The following is a 16966-nucleotide window of genomic DNA, read 5'->3' as shown; positions in this document are numbered from 1 at the left end:
TTCAGATAGCCCCCCAAATAGGCTTTTCCCAGGAAGTTTGACTTACTCCCTCTCTGCCTTTTGATCAGCCCTGCTTGAAGTGCCGTGGGAGCCCTAACCTGGTTAGGTTTACGGAGAGTCCGTACAGCACAGAGCACTCCCGGGCACACGTCTCAGCCGCTGGGCAGCCTGTCAGTCCACTCAGCCCTCTCCTACTTAACTGTGAAGTCCGATGTGAGCCTGATGTTGGAGGAGGAGCCTCAGTTGACTTTCCTAAGGCCCAGCCCAGAGGCACCACCGTCTGAGAGGTCCCTGTGGTTTCCTTGCCGTGGAGTAGGATGCAGGGACTGGGCAGGTGGTCCCATGGAGCCCACTGGAAGTGGGCAGTGTTGGGGGAGGATGTTATTATGTGTTGTTATGCTGATGTGGCCCAACAGACATGGGACCCAATTCCAGCTTTGGGACCTGAATAGGTCACCCAGTCTTCCATAATCTCCATTTCTCCATCAATAAAATGGGGAGAGCTTATCGAGCTGTTGTAAAGATTAGTTATAACATAAGCAAAGAACCTGAAATGTGCCTGACACTTGGAAAACTCTGTACATGGTAACTGTGATAATCACTGCTGTGATGCAGGCTGGGGCTGGAAATATCTCCCTTATGAGGCTACATCAGGTGTCAGTGTTCCAGAAGAGCCGTCCCAGCTGTGCCAGGCCGGCCTGCCTGAAAAAGACAATTGGGGCAAAACACTGGGATATGTTAGACTTCGACAACCTTAGCTGTCCTCTCTCTTCCACCTCAAAATCCTAATATTTGCTGAACATTACTATTATTATATATTATTAATATGTATTACGTAACGTAATGTTTGCCTTATATTCTGGCTCTCTCTTTTGTAATGTTGTTTGCCAAGGAAAGAAGCCTTTCAGAGAAAGAGTACAAAAACTGCTGAATTTCTTCGTTTTAAATTAAAATGGGGCACATGCTGACACTCTCAGGAGCCAACTTAGAGCCATAGCCCGGCTTCCAGTTAGACTCTGAGGACACGAGTGCCCCCTTCCAGCATTTCCCCACACTGGTCATGGCCATGACACGAGAGCTATCCCATTCCTAAAGGTATCTCTTTGGCTGGTACAAAGCATTTTTCTGGGAAGACGGCTGGCTCTCCTGGAATGTAACTCTTCCTCCAGCCTCAGCCACGGGCTAGACCACCTTCCAGGTGACACTGCTAGCATGTTCTGCTCTTCCAGGGAGCAGCCCAATATCCAGTAGACATGGGTCAACGGCTCCCACCCAGAACAAACTCACTGGCAAACGTGTAGGATAGAACTGGAAAGAACATTCGAGAAAAGAGGGGCACCTATAACTCCAGTTTCGTGCCTGAAATTATGCCCTGGGCAGTGCTCTGCTAAGCTGAGTGTACCTTGTAGGCACTCTGGGCACCTCAGCCTTGGACCTGACAGAAGAATTCACACCTGTGACACCTCCAGCTCCAGTCTCAGAGACCAGGTCACAGTGCATGGAAAAGGACCATCCAGTTCAGTGCAGCAGATGTGTGTTGAGGTCCCTTCTGCGAGAGGCTTTGGGCCCAGAGGCTCTTGGCCACAGCTCGACTGCCCATGTGGCTTGGGGAAGTCACCTGACCTCTCCCTCCGTTCCCAGTCATCAGCTTTAGTAAGGGCCTGGCAAAAGCGCTGGCAGGCTTGTTGTAGGGATGCAGTGAGAAAATGTGCAGAAAGCCTTTAGTCCAATGCCTGGCACGTAGTGGGTGCTCCATAAATGATAGTTTTTATTTTTAATAAAAGTGGAATCTGTGCAGTGTTCCCATGTCAGGGAGGTGAGTCACACACCTGAGTGTGACCAACATTCTGAAACAGGACAAGAAACACAGTTGTTGGATTACTCTTCTAGGTCATCCTTAGGCCATGGGCCAGCATTCCAGAGTGTAGCTTGGGTCCCTGCATGCTCTCAAGGTGATGCACAGGACATTGAAGAGTTGGCCCCATGCCACACTGGCAGTCTGCCGCTGTTTGTATTTGTAGGCATGCACGGTTGACCTCCTGACCTGCGTGATCATTTACCTTTGGGTTTTTCAGGCTGGTTAAAAATAAAGACCATGTCCTATCTTTGGTTTTTATTTCTGTTTTGCACAATCCCTTATGTTCCTCCTGTTAGCTGGTCTTAGCAGCTATTTCATCTAAAGCTTTCTGGTGTCTTGTATCTTTCTTGCCGGTTTCTCCCAGAAGCTCTCCTCCGAATGGAAACCAGAGATCAGGCTCCCATCTGGCAGTGACCACGTCATGCTCAAGTCCCTGGACTGGAATGCCGAGTACGAGGTCTATGTGGTGGCTGAGAACCAGCAGGGAAAGTCCAAAGCAGCTCACTTTGTGTTCAGGACCTCGGCCCAGCCCACAGCCATCCCAGGTATGACGGCTTTGCTTTCTGTGAGTTTCCCGCTTTGAATTAATGCACAAGTGCCGCACCTCCTAATGTGCCTGAACAGCCCCTGACAACTCGCTTGCTTACAGCCATCCTCATGATCGGTTGCCCATGCAAAGCTTAGTTTTGCTTTGTACCTAGCTGTGCAGTAGGTTGAGATGGACTGGACCCCCAGGAAGGCTTGGCCAAGCCTCCTGAGTGAAGGTCCTGTGTCATTCAGCCTGGGAGGACTGATGATAAGCCAGTCCGTGGGACCCCTCAGATGGGAAAGACCCCAGCTCCAGCCAAGCTTTGGATGCTGGTTGAGGAAGGATCCTTTTTCGAGACCTTATCTGCTATCTACCGTTTCATACAAGGACCACATAACTATTTTTAAGCACTTTCTATCTGATGCTTGCTTACCTGCACAACTTTGGTCCAAATCTCTTCTCTGTGGGAACCCCAAGAGAAGGAACATATGGTGCCCAGTTAGTTAGTTAAAAATCCTCTCTGCCAAGGGCCTCTCAATTGAAACAAAGATTAAATTGAGCCGCTTGAAACAGAACAAGTGGAGAAAGTAGACGCTGGAAACCCCCATCCATGAAAGGCAGTCCAGTCTGCTAGAGGCCGGGATGGGAGCAGCTCTCCCAGGAGATGCAGATCTGTCTCTATGGATCCAGGACCAACTCAAGTGTGGGAATAAAGTGAGAGTTCTGCTTTCCGGCCCAGCTGGCTTGCTGCTGATGGCCAGTCTCCTCAATGACCTAATTCCTCGGAGCAGAAAGAGATCTTCATCGTCCCTCTCTGCTTTTCCAGAGCAGCCAGATGCCAACCACAGGCAGGAGAGGTGGGCACAGAACATACAGCTGCAGCCTAGTGGAGGGGTCCCCATAAACGCTCTGCAGTGTCCAAGTGTGGTAGGAAGATGCTCCAACCTCCCGATGGCCTTCATCTGGCCTCCATTATGCCTGTCCTGTCTAGAGTGCTTGCCCCCAGCTCTCAGCTCAGTGATCACGATTGCTCTTTCCAGAGGGAGAGAGGCCAGAAAGGACGTGGGCTACTATGACACAGGGCTGTGTGTGTGGAAGTGGGTTAGTCGAGCAGCAACAAAGTAAGATCAGTGTGTGCTTCCCGATGGTTGGTTGTGCATGAGTGTGTGTGTCTGATAGATGTGTGCGGGCCCCCAGGGAGTTGGCGGCCATAGCTGAGAAGTGTCCGTGGTCCTCCCCTCTGCATTGACAGGGAGGCCCCTTAGCATAGGCTAGGGTGGGTGTCTCTCTGCAGGCACTGGTCACGTGGTCAGTGATGAAGCCAAGGCATCTGGTTGTGACTGTAAACAATGTTCTCCTGACTGCTTCATAGGCTGTCCAAATAGAGGTGGCCCTCTCTATTCTCTGCTCCTTCTTTCTCTGCGTTCTTGGGTCAGTTTTTCCCTGAAATTGACAGTCTGGTGGGAGTGTCCAGATCTGCTCGGCTTTTATGGGGCACTTAGGAGATGGGGGAGTGAGAAGCCTTGAGTGATTCCTTTGCAGTGAGACAGATTTCTCCTGGCATCTATTTCCTCGGGTAAGACTTCGTAGGTGGTGATTCCAACACACTGCGTTCCCAGGCTGGGTACTGCCAGCGGCATCAGCTTCTGGGGTTGGAGAAGTTGGGGCCACTGTGTGTCAGATACAGAAATTCTGGGAGGACCAGTCCCCCGGGTCCTGCCCACCGGAGTTGTCAGAGTCCTTCTGGCTAATCTCCCAGGCTCCCAGTTAAAGGGGAGGGTTGGAGGGGCTACTCACCTCCCCAAGAGGGCTTCGGGCTCTACTGCATAGGTTTTAGAAGGAGGTTGCTTGGTTGGACTTCTCTGGGACCTGCGAATAAAACCTCTGAATTATGAGATGTACGTTCACGGTGGAATTCTGTGGTCAGTGGGTGGTGGAGGTGAGAGGTGCAGAACTAGATTCTCTTTAAGAGCGCTATGGGTGGGGGGATTGTACAATAGCAAGAAGAGTCCGATTTATTGCTGAAAAGGTGGCCCCCATCCTTGCATACAGTTTGCTGCACATACTACAGTGATCAGATGCATCTCTACCCCAATGTGTAAAAAGCTCTAGAGACTAGAAGGCCGTGGGGAGACTCCTGACTGCATCTTAGAGACCTCCCCTTATCAAAGGTAACACTTTCCTCATCAGACTCTTGTATTTGCCTGTGGAGGCTTCTGTTCTCTCACTTTAATTTCATTTGCTCGCTGACCCCTAACCCCTGAATTCACCCTGCTGTGCTGCTTCTGGCCTTGCTGAGCTTCGGAACTGGCCTTATGGTGATAATACCGCACTGAACTCTTCTCTAACCTTTGTCAGTTTAATTTACAAAGTTGAATTAACCTTTGATTCTTGCATTTTCTATATTTGACCTATTCTTTTTTTCTTTTTATCTATTTTTTTTCTCTGTTTCTGTCTCTTCCTTCTCTTTCCTCCTCCCCCTTCCCCTTCCTGTGTCTGTCGTCACACATATCACCTTGGACGTCACTGGGACATCCCCACTGCCACATTTGTTTTTAAACAACCACATTCTCTCTGGGGACCCATTGCTTGGCACCTGCAGCGACCTTGGGAGGCTCCTCCGCGTCCTACACCTTTGTCTCCTTGCTTTTCTCTGCAGTGACTCTTCTCTTGCTCTGTTAGGAACTTGAATGCCAAAAAACTAAATTTGCCTAAAAGCCCAGTTCCTATGAGAATGATCAGTGCCCCCTTTGGAAGAATCTGTCAGGACTGCCATGGCCACACCACCAAGCTCTCTGTGGAAGAGGAAGGTTTGGCAATTGGAAAAAGCTGGACCTCCAGACTTATTACCGTTCACAGATACTTTTGTGCCACTTCATAAGGAGTTTGTCCCCTTTTTCATAGCAGTATAAAAATGTTTGGGAGCTCTTCTCTTTAAACTCTCTCTATATAATATATATTTTAAAAAAAACAACAAAAAACCATTACACTAGGTTTACAGAAAAGTTTCTGCACATCTGCTACTGGTTGCATTTTTGGTTCTTACCTGAAAATGATGTAGCAGAGAAGGATTTCTAAGTACTCTCTAAAGCTTGCATCAGATTGTTAAAATCACCCCGTGTCCCCATTGTAACCCTGTGCTCCTCTGCTGCCCTTCAATAAGTAGTTGGCTTTGCTCGCATTTAAGTGCCCCTGGTAAGCTTGCTGTGATTCGCCGGAGCATTTTGCTGGCATGATGGGCAAAGTAAGTCACCCTGTTGCCCATGCAGCAGAAGAACTCGGATTTGTTGAGTATTTTCTGGGGCTGATCCAACATCCTGGGAGGCGCTTTGGTCCTGGTAGTATAACCAGCACCCGACGCTGGCTCTGTGAACAGGGCCACCCTAGGACGTGCCCAGCACCTGTGGGCTCTGGAAGGTGCGTGTCTCCCAGTCAGGGTGATACCTGCTGCATGGCTACAGATCAGCCACAGACCTCGTGTCTTGGCGGATGTGGCCCAACTGTGACCCACATTATCGCGTAAGCATCAGTCCCCCAGGTTGGAAGCATCCACTGTGAGCCTGGCGCGAGTCGCGCCCCCCTCCCCACACGTGCTCAGTAGAGCGCAAGGCAGGGCCAGTCCGGAGTGCCCATAAATTGGAACCCAGCCAGCCTGTCATACTGCCCGAGTGCCCCGACCCCCTGTCGGTCAGTGGCTTCAGTGACATTTTAAAAATTCTGGTGGAAGCCAGCTGCCCCTCTGCTGTTGGGGGTACCCCACGACATGCCCAGGAGAGGAGGTGAGGTGCGTTTGTTAAAGTTCCCCGTAGAGACTCGGGTGAATCCTGCTCAGGGGCGTCAGTGTCTGAGCTCGGGGGTACCTTCTCCTGAATAAAAACTGCCCCCTCCGTTGTGGTCACATATCATTCCACATATCTCATCTCTGAGCATCTCCACAGAAGTTTGATCTTTGTTCTTTTTGGTTTCTTTACTTTTTGGTTCTGTTGTTATTTTTTAATGTTCAAAGACGAGCCTTTCTCTTTGGGAATCCAAATGATCCTATGGTCTGCAGGGCAGAGCTGCCCGTGTCGGTGGGCACAGGCCCGTGTCCCCAGCGCTGGCAGTTTAGAGGGTCAGGTACACACACCGGAGGCCACAGGCTACCCAACAGCTCAGCCAGGCAGCGCCTGTCGCCCCAGCCCCGTTGGCCTCCAGCCCCGCCATGAACCTCTCCCCCGGGATCCCCGATCTCCCGTCCCACCACGGCAGCAGGAGCAGACACGGTTCTTAGGCACAAGGCATAGTATCAAGAAGAGGCCCATGGTGCCTCCGGGCCCGGCGTAGAATCCCAGGGCCATTAGGTGGGCGAAGGAGGGAGAGGTGGTCCTCACGCAGGTCACCCGTCACTGTCCCCTGACTCCCGGCAGGCTCTTGGTATCATCTTCGGCAGAAGTTGCATATTCACCCAGGAGTGCCCATCTCAGAGGTCTGCCCCACCCTGGTCCCAATCCCATAGGCAAGGGCCTATGTCTGTGTTTCTGAAGACCTGGCCCAAAGTGTGGGGAGGCCTGACATCCATGACCCTGTCCCCTCAGCTCATTCTGGGCCAGGCAGGCCTCAGTTGAAGCAACTTTGGGGTCATTGCATTGGCCCTGTTCAGACAGGCCCATGGTTTGTAAGGGATGCCCTTCGGGAGACAGCATTCAGGCACGCCCGCTCCCACCGGACACTGAGTTCTCTCATGGTGGCTGCAGCCCTCAGCCCTGCCGGGAACCCCTAAGACAGGCCCTGAAGGAGGGAACGCTCGCTGCCCCGCTCAGCCGCCCTGCCCCTGCGCCCTGTCTCAGTGCTGCCCAGTCTCGACACGCCACAGGGCTTCTCTGCTCATTTTTTGGAATATTTATACGGCAGGTGTGGATCACGTTTTTCTACTAATAAGAATGCTAACATTGTTGTGTAGATAATCAGCGAGGCCTTGACGAAGTTTACACCTTTGCATTATTAAAGGAAATAACAGTTCATGTGAACTCACCAGCGTGTTTGGATTTTATTTGATAGTTGTGTATCCTACAAAGTGCCAAAATCCCTTTGCCTCCACCTCACAGGTACCTGGATTACTTTGATAGCCCCAGAGAGCCCTTTAAATTGGACCCCAAACTCGTAGCTTGCTGAGTGGAGTTCTAGCCAAAGGAATTGCTTTTCCTTCCTCATGAGGAGTGATGCAGTTTTCTCAGCTCTCCTAAGAGCTGCTGTGTGTCACCGCCTCCTTGGACTTTCCCCAGCAGACAGGGCGAGGGGAAAGTGCCTTTGCAGAGCCAGAAGGTGGTCACCTTGGGATCAGGGGCACACTCTGGGCCACCAGAACCACAACTCTGTTGCAAGTTCGCCCGATTGCACGGCTCCCTTCACGACTTCATATCAGAGGCTTCACAGAGTGACGTGGTGACAGAGAGAATCTAAGAGAAGGGTCTCATTGGCAAGCCCTGTTTATAATCACACTTAATTGGATGCCTCCTGAAAGCCCCAAGACCAGCCATCTATTCAGCAGATTCCAGGAAGGAACAAGCAGATGAGTGAACCAGAACCTCAGCTTAATGGTTCCGAGAGTCGGAGGCGGGAGGGGGCACTTCTGCACTGATGTCCCACGACACAGTGACTCGGGCCCCCTCAACTGCAAGGTGGGAGATATCTTCCCATTTTGAGGCATTTATGAGTGTAGGCACTTGCAGGTCTCAGTCTTGGGCAAGCCAGGTGTTCAGTGCCGACACCTCCCAGACCAGGAACCACAGAGGATGGGCAGCCCCAGCTTCATAACCCCACCGTTCAGTGCAGCTCGAAGCCCAGAGGTTGTGGAGGAACTGCTCCCAAGAAGCACTCTATGTATGCAGGTGTGCAGATGGGGTAGCCAGGAGAGGTCAGGGGAAGGTCATGCAAAGATAGACCCCAAAGTTGTTTTCTTTTCCTTTTGTAAAATGTTAAGCAGGATGCAGGAGATAACCTTTGTCCTTCTAGTTTCCTGGACTAAACAATTCTGTAACAGCCGCCAAGAGGTAATGAATGTTGACTTGACTTGGATACCCTTTCATTTGCATCCGGTGTTTCCTTTATTTACAGTTTTTTGTAAAAGCTCCGCACATCCTTTCTCCAGCTTGAGGGGTACCTCACTTCCTGTGGAAGTCTAAACTCTTAATGGTGAACTGGGTGGTCCCTTGGGGATAAGTCTTTGCTCTCTCTCCATCCATCCAGTACATCAGTTAGGTCAGGGCCACCAGGTAAGACTGCACAACTCATCCTTGGGTGGGGAGTCATAGGAACAGCTGTTATTCATTGTAATGCAGGCAGAAAACTTAGAAACAGTGGTCCTCAAAGTCTGGGGTGCATAAGAATCACTGGGGTGCTCCATCAAATCCTGAGCCTGAGCCTCACCCCCAGAGATTCTGACTTGGTGGAATGGGGGATCCCCAGAATCTGAATTCTTAACAAAGCACCCCAGGAATTCTGCTGCAGGTGGAGAAACATTATGCTAAAAAGTATTTATTTTTCAACTAAAGATAAAATTGTAAGAATCAATGAATAAAGATGGGACCTACCAATTGTCTTGCAGGAAAAAGTCCTGCTCAGTACACACTGTGGAGGACATGGACATTAGGGAATCTGTACCCTGTGCTGGGGACTGTAGGACATCTCACATGCAATGACAGGTTCTTAGAGTTGAAGAGGATCTGAAGACATCCTCTATCCTAGGCTCTTCCCAGTGCAGGAAACTCATCCAGAGCATTACGGTATCCCGGCCAAGGGATTTTCCAGTCTCTGCTTGAATGCCTCTGGCAACAGGGAGCTCTTCCAAGGCAGCTCACACCACACTTAAATAGCTCTTGTGTGTTAGTTCTGTCTCACGTGAGCTCAAGTTTGCCTCCTACCCCCATAGTTGCCATCCACTAGGGACACTGAATAAGACTACTTCCTTCTCGTGACACACCTTTAAATATTTGGAGACAGTGTTCTTATCTCCAAGGCTAAACACTGTTCCTTTGTTCAACAAATATTCTTTGAACATTTCTTATAAGTTGGGTTGTCCTAGATGCTGGGGAGACAAGAGACAGACAGGGTACCTGCCAGGATATTCTAGAGGGCGGGGCAGCCAGATAAAAAGCATGTCAATGAACAGAAAATGGCAGATAGTGGTAAGAAGAGAATAAAACAGAGTAATGTGGTAGGTACTGGCTAGAGTTGCCTGAGTAGATAAGAGATCAGGGCAGGGGAGGGGGGAACCTCTGCAAGAAGGTGACATTTGAGCTGAACCTGCAGGATAACAAAGAGCCACCACAAGGTGACGGGGCTGGAGGGTTCCAGGCAAGGCGTCAGCCAGGCACTCTGACAGGAACGGGCTGGGCGTGGTGAGCAGAGAGAATGGAGGCGCTCCGGCTGGAGCACAGGGATGGGAGGCGGGGCTCAGTGCCCTGAGTTACGATGCTCAGAGGAGTGGGAGAGTCCACAGCACGTGCAGCACCTTTTAGACTAAGGGAAAGAATTTGAATTTTATATCAAATGAGAGAGAAGACCATTGCCCTACCTTCTGTTTTCTATCAGTCTCGTTGCCCTCCTGGCCCTTGGAGGTGTTGGCCTTGGCCTTCAGAGCAGTGCAGCCCTCTGATGGGTCTGCTGAGCCCAGAGCGCAGGTGGATAACGGCTGCTTCTCCCACACGGAGCAGCTTTGCAGTGGTTTATTTTTCTTCCTTAGAGACATGACTAGTTCCCTAAAACGATATTTATGTATAAACCTCAGAACATGGTGTTAGTGCCTTTGAGTCCAAAAATACAGACATTCTTTCCCCACAAAAATACCTTAGGCTCCTTCTGCAGGAAGTAGACACTTAACACCTGTTGGGTACGGATGTCAGGTGGCCTCCAGCCCTGAGTCATGGGATGGGGAGGAAGCCCAAGGCCGTATTTCTTCCCTGTTCAGGGAAGCAGCTTTGGTATTCTGAAGACCAGGAAGGCCTGCATGTCTTTCTTTGCTTTTGTGTGTGGATGTGTGAGCACCACGGGGAAGCAGAGTGGACGGTGTGCTACTGGGGAGAAGACCGGCTCTAGCTGAACGCAGGGACCCGTGGCCGGTTTCCTGCTGCCAAAGCCCAGAGACAGAGTGGCCAGAGCTGGGTCCTCTGAGCGTGGAGCCCGTTGCCAGACTCAGGCCTTCCTGGGGAACAGGCTGTGTCTTCAGTGTGGGGTTGAAAGGGACCAGTGGGGGAGCCTGAGGAGGGGCTGGGAAGCAAGAACAAGGTCCCAAGGAGCCAAAAATGAATATTCAAGATCCTAGGAGGCTCCTGCAGCGCAGGCCCAGCTGAGCCCTGGGTGCCAGGAATTAGGTTGTGAGTGGTCGTCTCTTATGTGCTGGCCAGTGGCCTATACCCTGAATTGAAGTTAGAAATAAGGGCCATCAGAATAGGACAGCAGTTGAAGGAGCCCCGCCATGCCTGAGCAGGGCCCCTGGGACACACAGAGGGCCTCCCAGGAGCACAAACCACAGGGAGACAGAGTGTGTGGCCCATCTCTGTCACCTTGGGTTACCTGTTCTTTCCATCATTTGGCACGTGATGTGGCCAGAGGCCCCTGGGCCTGGCCCAGATTCAGCAAAGGCCCAGTGAGACCCAGGTTGTGTTGGCCACAGTTCCTGCCTCCAGTCAACAGGCCTGGGTGACCCCAGTGGGTCCGGAGGACACAGGAAGCTTCAGACAAGGTCTGGTGGTACGATGGGGCTGCCCCTTCTGGAACCCTGTCCTTCCAGAAGAAGAAAAATGAAGCAGCGTACCCACTTTTCAGCCTGGGGTCATGGTTTCCACACTGGCTTCCACAGAGCTCCGCATGGGTCCTTGCTTCCCCCAGCACAGCCTTCCGCCTCCCAGATGCTGGTGGGAATCACCAAGTGGTCAAGGGTCCACCACAGGCACCTAGCACCCATCACAAGGGGACCCGATGGAGCCGAGCCTGGGGTCCTTCTGTGATACCGTCAATAGCCCAGGGCCCCCAGGGGATTCTAGATGGACACCAGGGAGTAAGACACAGAGGTTGAGCCATTCAAGTGAGTCCAGCTAGAGCGGGGATGCTGGGTGCTGCTCAAAGGTGAGAATGTGTGTCCGTCTGTGGTGGGCACATGTCCTGTGTGAGTGAGCCTGTCATGCGTGCGTGCGTGCATCTCTGGGTGAGTCGGCTGGGTTTCCTGAAATCTGATCCAAGCGTGCCTGGCTCCCAGATGGTGAGTATTCCCAGACCTTCCAACTTGCCCTCTGGGCCTGGCGAGGTCCCCATATCTCCAGAGTAAGTGAGCTTCATTCGTCTTCCTGGTGCAATGAAGAAGGATGTGGTCCAAAGTCGGGATCCTCTGGAGCGGCTCCTAAAGAGGGGGAAGGAAGCGCGGAGGTGCGCGGGGCATCTTGTTGTGCCTGACGTCACCACAAGCCCAAAGGAAGCCCTGGGAACCCTCTGTCGCCCCATCTGGGACCCTGTCCCTGGCAGCTCCCAGGGCTCACGGGGAGACCAGCTGAGTGTGGGTTGAGAGCAGGGATGGAGACACAGTGCCCAGTCTCCTCCTGACTTGTGGGTGCCTTGTGCCCTTGTCCCCTGGTCTATGAGAGGAGGCTGCCATCCCTCCCTCTTGAAGATAGAAAGAGACCCTGTTGTCTCAACACCTGGGGGTAGAAAGGCCCCAGGGAAAGTGTCACTCTGAACACAGATGCCACAGCCGTCCTGTGGGCTCTACCCCACCCCCAGGGCTGTTGCTCGGCAGGTCCAGGTCTGCATCTCAGTGTACTAACCAACACCATCCCTCTCTCCCTCCCCGCCAAGCCAACGGCAGCCCCACCTCAGGCCTGAGCACGGGCGCCATCGTGGGCATCCTCGTCGTCACCTTCGTCCTGCTCCTGGTGGCCGTGGACGTCGCCTGCTACTTCCTGAACAAGTGTGGCCTGCTCATGTGCATCGCCGTCAACCTGTGCGGAAAAGCCGGGCCTGGAGCCAAGGGCAAGGACGTGGAGGAGGGCAAAGCCGCCTTCTCGTGAGTGCAGACCCGCCCGCTGCTGCGGAGTGCTGGACTCTGCCCCGGCCTGGGGCCCAGCAAGCGAGCCACCTCAGCTTCCCCACTGGGAACCCCGAGGGGAGCAGAGCATTAGAGAACTGGCTCTCAGAGCAGGGTCTTCAGGGGTACCTGTTGAAAAAGCAGACACCTGGACCCAACCCCACAGCTAGATTCGCATAGACGTTTGAAATCCCTACGTAGGTCAAAATGAGGGGAATTGTCAGAGCTAAGCCCGGAGGGGAGCTACCAGGGAGGGGTCAGCATTGGAGAGACACACTTGCCTTGCTGCCGTTCACGCATCCATCATTCAACAAATATTTATGGCACAGCCGCTACGGGCACGGCACCATCCCCAGGCGTTAGGGGACAGCAGTGAGCAAAGCAGATGAAAATACCTGTCCTCCTGGAGGACGATCCAGCATCCTCCTGGAGGATGTGCTCCAGCATCTCTGGAGAAACAGATCCTGAGCCAAATAGCAGGAACCTTCACAGACTGTCACTGGGTGGGGCTGAGGTGGAGCAAGGCGAGAAGGGACGGAGCACGGAAATAAGTTGTTAGCACCACCCCATGCCAGGCACTGTATATACACACACATACATCATATACTTATACATATATGTACATGCATATACATATATGTATACATGTTTTACTTACATATACGTATAGCTATACTTATACACGTATGTACTTACATATATGTATACACTTAACAGGTATACATACATCATATACTTACATGTATACATATATGTACATATATGTACACGTATACTTATATATACATCATATACTTATCCGTGTTCGTACTTACGTATACACATACGCGTACATACTTACGTGTATACGAATATAGATGACTTGAGCACTGAACTGTGCCAGGCACTGTGCTAAGCACTTTATATCCATTATCTCAGTTAATGTTCATAACGTCTAGGCAAGGTAGAAACTGTTATTTGCCCCATTTTCCAGGTGAGGAAACGGAGGTATGGGTGAGCAGGTCACACAGCTAGCGAGAGCGTGGGCTGAGATGCCGCACTTGACTCTGGTTCTGGATCCCACCACCCCCCCCCCCTCAGCCTCGGGCCAGGCACAGGTGCCTGAGCTGTAGCTGGCTTCCCCGGGAGCCCCCTGCATCCCCCAGCTCCCTGGGATGGAACCAGCAGAGCTGTCTCCACAGGAAAGATGAGTCCAAGGAACCCATCGTGGAGGTGCGAACTGAGGAGGAGCGGACCCCAAACCACGATGGAGGGAAACACACAGAGCCCAACGAGACCACGCCGCTGACGGAGCCCGAGTACGTGGGCGGGTCGGGCTGCCACCTCCTCGGCAGAGCCTCACACCCACCGCATCACCCTACGCACAGCTCCATGCTTCCCACCCACGGCTCCCCGCCGAGCATGGCAGGCCAGAATTCTGGAGTGCTGGGCCAGGAGCGCCTGACCCCACTCTCTCCCTAGACACGAGGCATTCTTGATTCTACCTGGGTGGCTGTGGATGCCTTAAAGCCTCCGTGCGTACGTGGGATCCCTAGACCCTGTGCCCAGGTCACACACACATTCTGGAAATGGCTTAAGGAGACAAAACTTCATTGAGAGAGGCTGAGCTTAGCAGATTCTGTTTAGGATTTCCAAGAATTCTAGGGTTTTCTGCATTCTTCCTAAAAGGGCAAGGGAAGCTGGGGCCCTGGTAAAAGCTCCCTGGTTCTCCTGGTCTCGGAAGCCTTGGGGACCCTCAGTCAGAAGCCACATCCAGCTGTGATGGTAATGACCACATGGGTATCATGGGTCCTGTGGGTTTGAAGGAAATGGAGTTTCATGGAAGCACAAAATCTCTGGCTGGACCACCCACAGCCCTGAGGGACCACGTGGAGCCCTCTTCATCTCCGGGGCAGGTGGGCCCAATTCCCCAGGGGCCTATGACGCCTGCAGTGGTGGACGCTGAGCTCCAGCTGGCCTCTCCCTGAGTCGAGATGCAGGCAGGGGTCCGAAAGGGCCGCCAGGGCCGTAGGGAAGGGAGCCCCGTGCAGATCGGGAGGGGAGTTAGCAGGGAGGAAGGTGACAGGCCCTGTTAGACTGCCGAGCTCTCTGTTGTCTCCTGTGTCCTCTTCTGCCCGCCTGGGCTTGTGCTTCCTCTCGCGTCCTCCTCTCTCTGTGGGCCTGTGTCCATGCCTGTGCGTCCCCCGCATGCCAGCCCCCGGCCCCCGCCTTGGCCTCCGCCCTTCCCGGCTTCTCTGTCCGTCTCAGCTTCATCGTCTATCTCTTCTACTTCCTGTCCTCCCCACAGGCTGCCTGCTGACACCACAGCCACTGTTGAGGACATGCTGCCTTCTGTCACCACCGTCACCGCTAACTCTGACACTATCACCGAAACCTTTGCCACTGCTCAGAACAGCCCCACCAGTGAGACCACCACCCTCACCTCCAGTATCGCCCCCGTGGCCACGGCCACCCCTGATTCAAACTCTGTGCCCGCCGGCCAGGCCACCCCTTCCAAGGGGCCCGGCGCTGCCGCCACCTCCCCTCCCCCAGCCTCAGCCCCCAAGGTCGCCCCCCTCGTTGACCTGAGCGACCCCCCGACCTCAGCCCCCGCCGCCAGCAACCTGTCCTCTAGCGTCCTGGCAAACCAGGGGGCCGTGCTCAGCCCCAACGCCCCTGCCAGTGCAGGCGAGGCTCCCAAGGCCCCTCCGGCCGGCAAGCCGGTCCCCCCACCGGCCGGGGCATCCGGTCCCCTAGCGGTGGCACCGACGACCCCCACCCCAGAAGCCCCCCAGGCCAAGCAGGAGGCTCCCGGCACCAAAGGTCCAGACCCTGAGCCCACCCAGCCCGGCACCGCGAAGAGCCCAGCCGAGGCAGCCAGGGCCCTCGCCAGCCCGAAGAGCGAGGCGGCCTCCATCAGCACCACAAACCCTGCCCAGGGCGAGGACTTTAAAATGGATGAAGGGAACTTCAAGACCCCAGATATTGACCTTGCAAAGGATGTTTTTGCAGCCCTGGGCTCTCCTGCTCCCGCCGCCGGGGCCAGTGGACAAGCCCCTGAGCTTGCTCCTTCCACGGCCGACGGCGCTGTTCCTCCTGCGCCAGCCAAGACCGAGTACGGCCTCTCTCTGTCCACTGTCGTCGGGGGGTGTCCCGTGGTGGTGTGCGTTTGTGCTGTGTCCTCCCTGTTAGATGTGTCTTCAGCCTACTCCAGAGCTTCTCCGAGGCGACTGTCAGCCAGGGGCTGGGCCGAGGCAGAGCGTGGGCACAGGCAGCAGGCCCGCCAGGCAGCCTCCTGCTGACTAATTAGGCCACGTTAATTAGGTTTTATCCTTATCGTCCTAGCAGTGGCGCCTGTCGTCCCTGCAGGAGCCTTTGCATTCGGGCCACGGATGAGCGTAGCTTGGGAAGTGAGCTAAAGGAGGTCAAGGTGCCCTGATCGGCCACCCTGGGGCCCGCAGGCAGTGTGTCATCCAGGGCAAGGCCGAGTCCCCAGCAGAATGGCACGGGTATTCGGGAAGTAAGGAGGCAGACCCTGAGGCTCGTGTGGGGAGAGGCTCTGTGTGGTCCAGAAGGCCCCGTCACACTCCAACCGACACACCCACCCTTGCTTCTCCTGCCCTTGAGTGACTGGGAAGACGCAGAGCTCCCAAGCACTGAGTGACCGCTGGGTCTTCCAGGTTCGAGGCCAGGTCCTTCAGCTTACAGGTTTCTTCAGCGTGAGGCCAGGATGCAGGGGCGCCAGCTGGGGCTGGGGTCTGAGTCTGCTCTGGTGCGTCCTTAAACCAGATTCTCACTCTTGGGACTGACAGAGGCAGAGTCAGACAGAGGCTTTTATAGAGGCTCCTGTGGCTGCTCCCAGGTAAGCGGAGGTGCTGCCGCCAAGAGCAGCAAGGGGACCCTCACCAGGAGCCCCGAATCGTCAGAAAATAAAAGGACAGCCCCGCCCACTCCACCCCACTCAGCTCCCCTGCAGCCCGGCAGCCCACTCTGGCCTCTCACCGGACTCCCATGGAAAGCTGCCTCAGTAACAGCATTTTCTTACCCTGCCCGGGCAAGCCATAGAGGCATCACCAGGAAAGGCAGAGCACAGAGGTGGGGGGGCGAGGACAGGCAAGAACAGGTGGTTTGCAGAGGGCCCCCCGGAATCAGTACCAGGGAGCCCAACATACATGATTCATGCCAAGCTGGGCCGCTGCAGCCATGCAGGGTGAGGAAAAGGCTGCACCTGCTGCACTTGCACCACCCCAGGTAAAGCTGGAGGCCCTGCATCAGATTAGGGCCGGAACGGCTCCTTCCGCTGATTCAGAGCTTCTCCACTTTGGCTGCAAGTTAGAACCACTTGGGTGCTTTTGAAAGTCACCACGTTCAGACCGATTAAATCAGGATTTCTGGGGACACGGCCCAGGCATCAGTGATTTTTAGAGACGCCAGGTGATCCTGACGTGCAGCTGAGTTTGGAGACCAGTGCTCTAACTGGAGCCCCCTTTGAGGAACTGGCCAGAGGGTGCGTTACTGCAGACCGTGGTCTCAGTGCTGTTTTCCT

At 53.9% G+C, this 16966-nt stretch overlaps 1 protein-coding gene across 23 annotated transcripts in view; it reads left to right on the top strand.

The window, feature by feature from the left end:
- LOC103004072 (neural cell adhesion molecule 1) overlaps positions 1-16966 on the top strand; it is a 314527-nt gene that overhangs the window by 294356 nt on the left and 3205 nt on the right. For 6 of the 23 annotated variants that reach the window (XM_057552824.1, XM_057552827.1, XM_057552826.1 and 3 more), the window contains 4 exons: positions 2223-2403; positions 12213-12420; positions 13623-13739; positions 14729-15535. In XM_057552824.1, coding sequence (XP_057408807.1) covers positions 2223-2403; positions 12213-12420; positions 13623-13739; positions 14729-15535 — 1313 coding nt within the window. Of the gene's footprint in view, positions 1-2222; positions 2404-4989; positions 7398-12212; positions 12421-13622; positions 13740-14728; positions 15536-16966 lie in introns of those variants that run through there. The other 17 variants (XM_057552842.1, XM_057552840.1, XM_057552838.1 and 14 more) reach the window with 5 other exon arrangements.

Source organism: Balaenoptera acutorostrata, chromosome 9 (genome assembly GCF_949987535.1).
Source record: "Balaenoptera acutorostrata chromosome 9, mBalAcu1.1, whole genome shotgun sequence".
Lineage (NCBI taxonomy): Eukaryota > Metazoa > Chordata > Mammalia > Artiodactyla > Balaenopteridae > Balaenoptera > Balaenoptera acutorostrata.
This window is presented reverse-complemented; position numbering and strand designations above follow the sequence as displayed.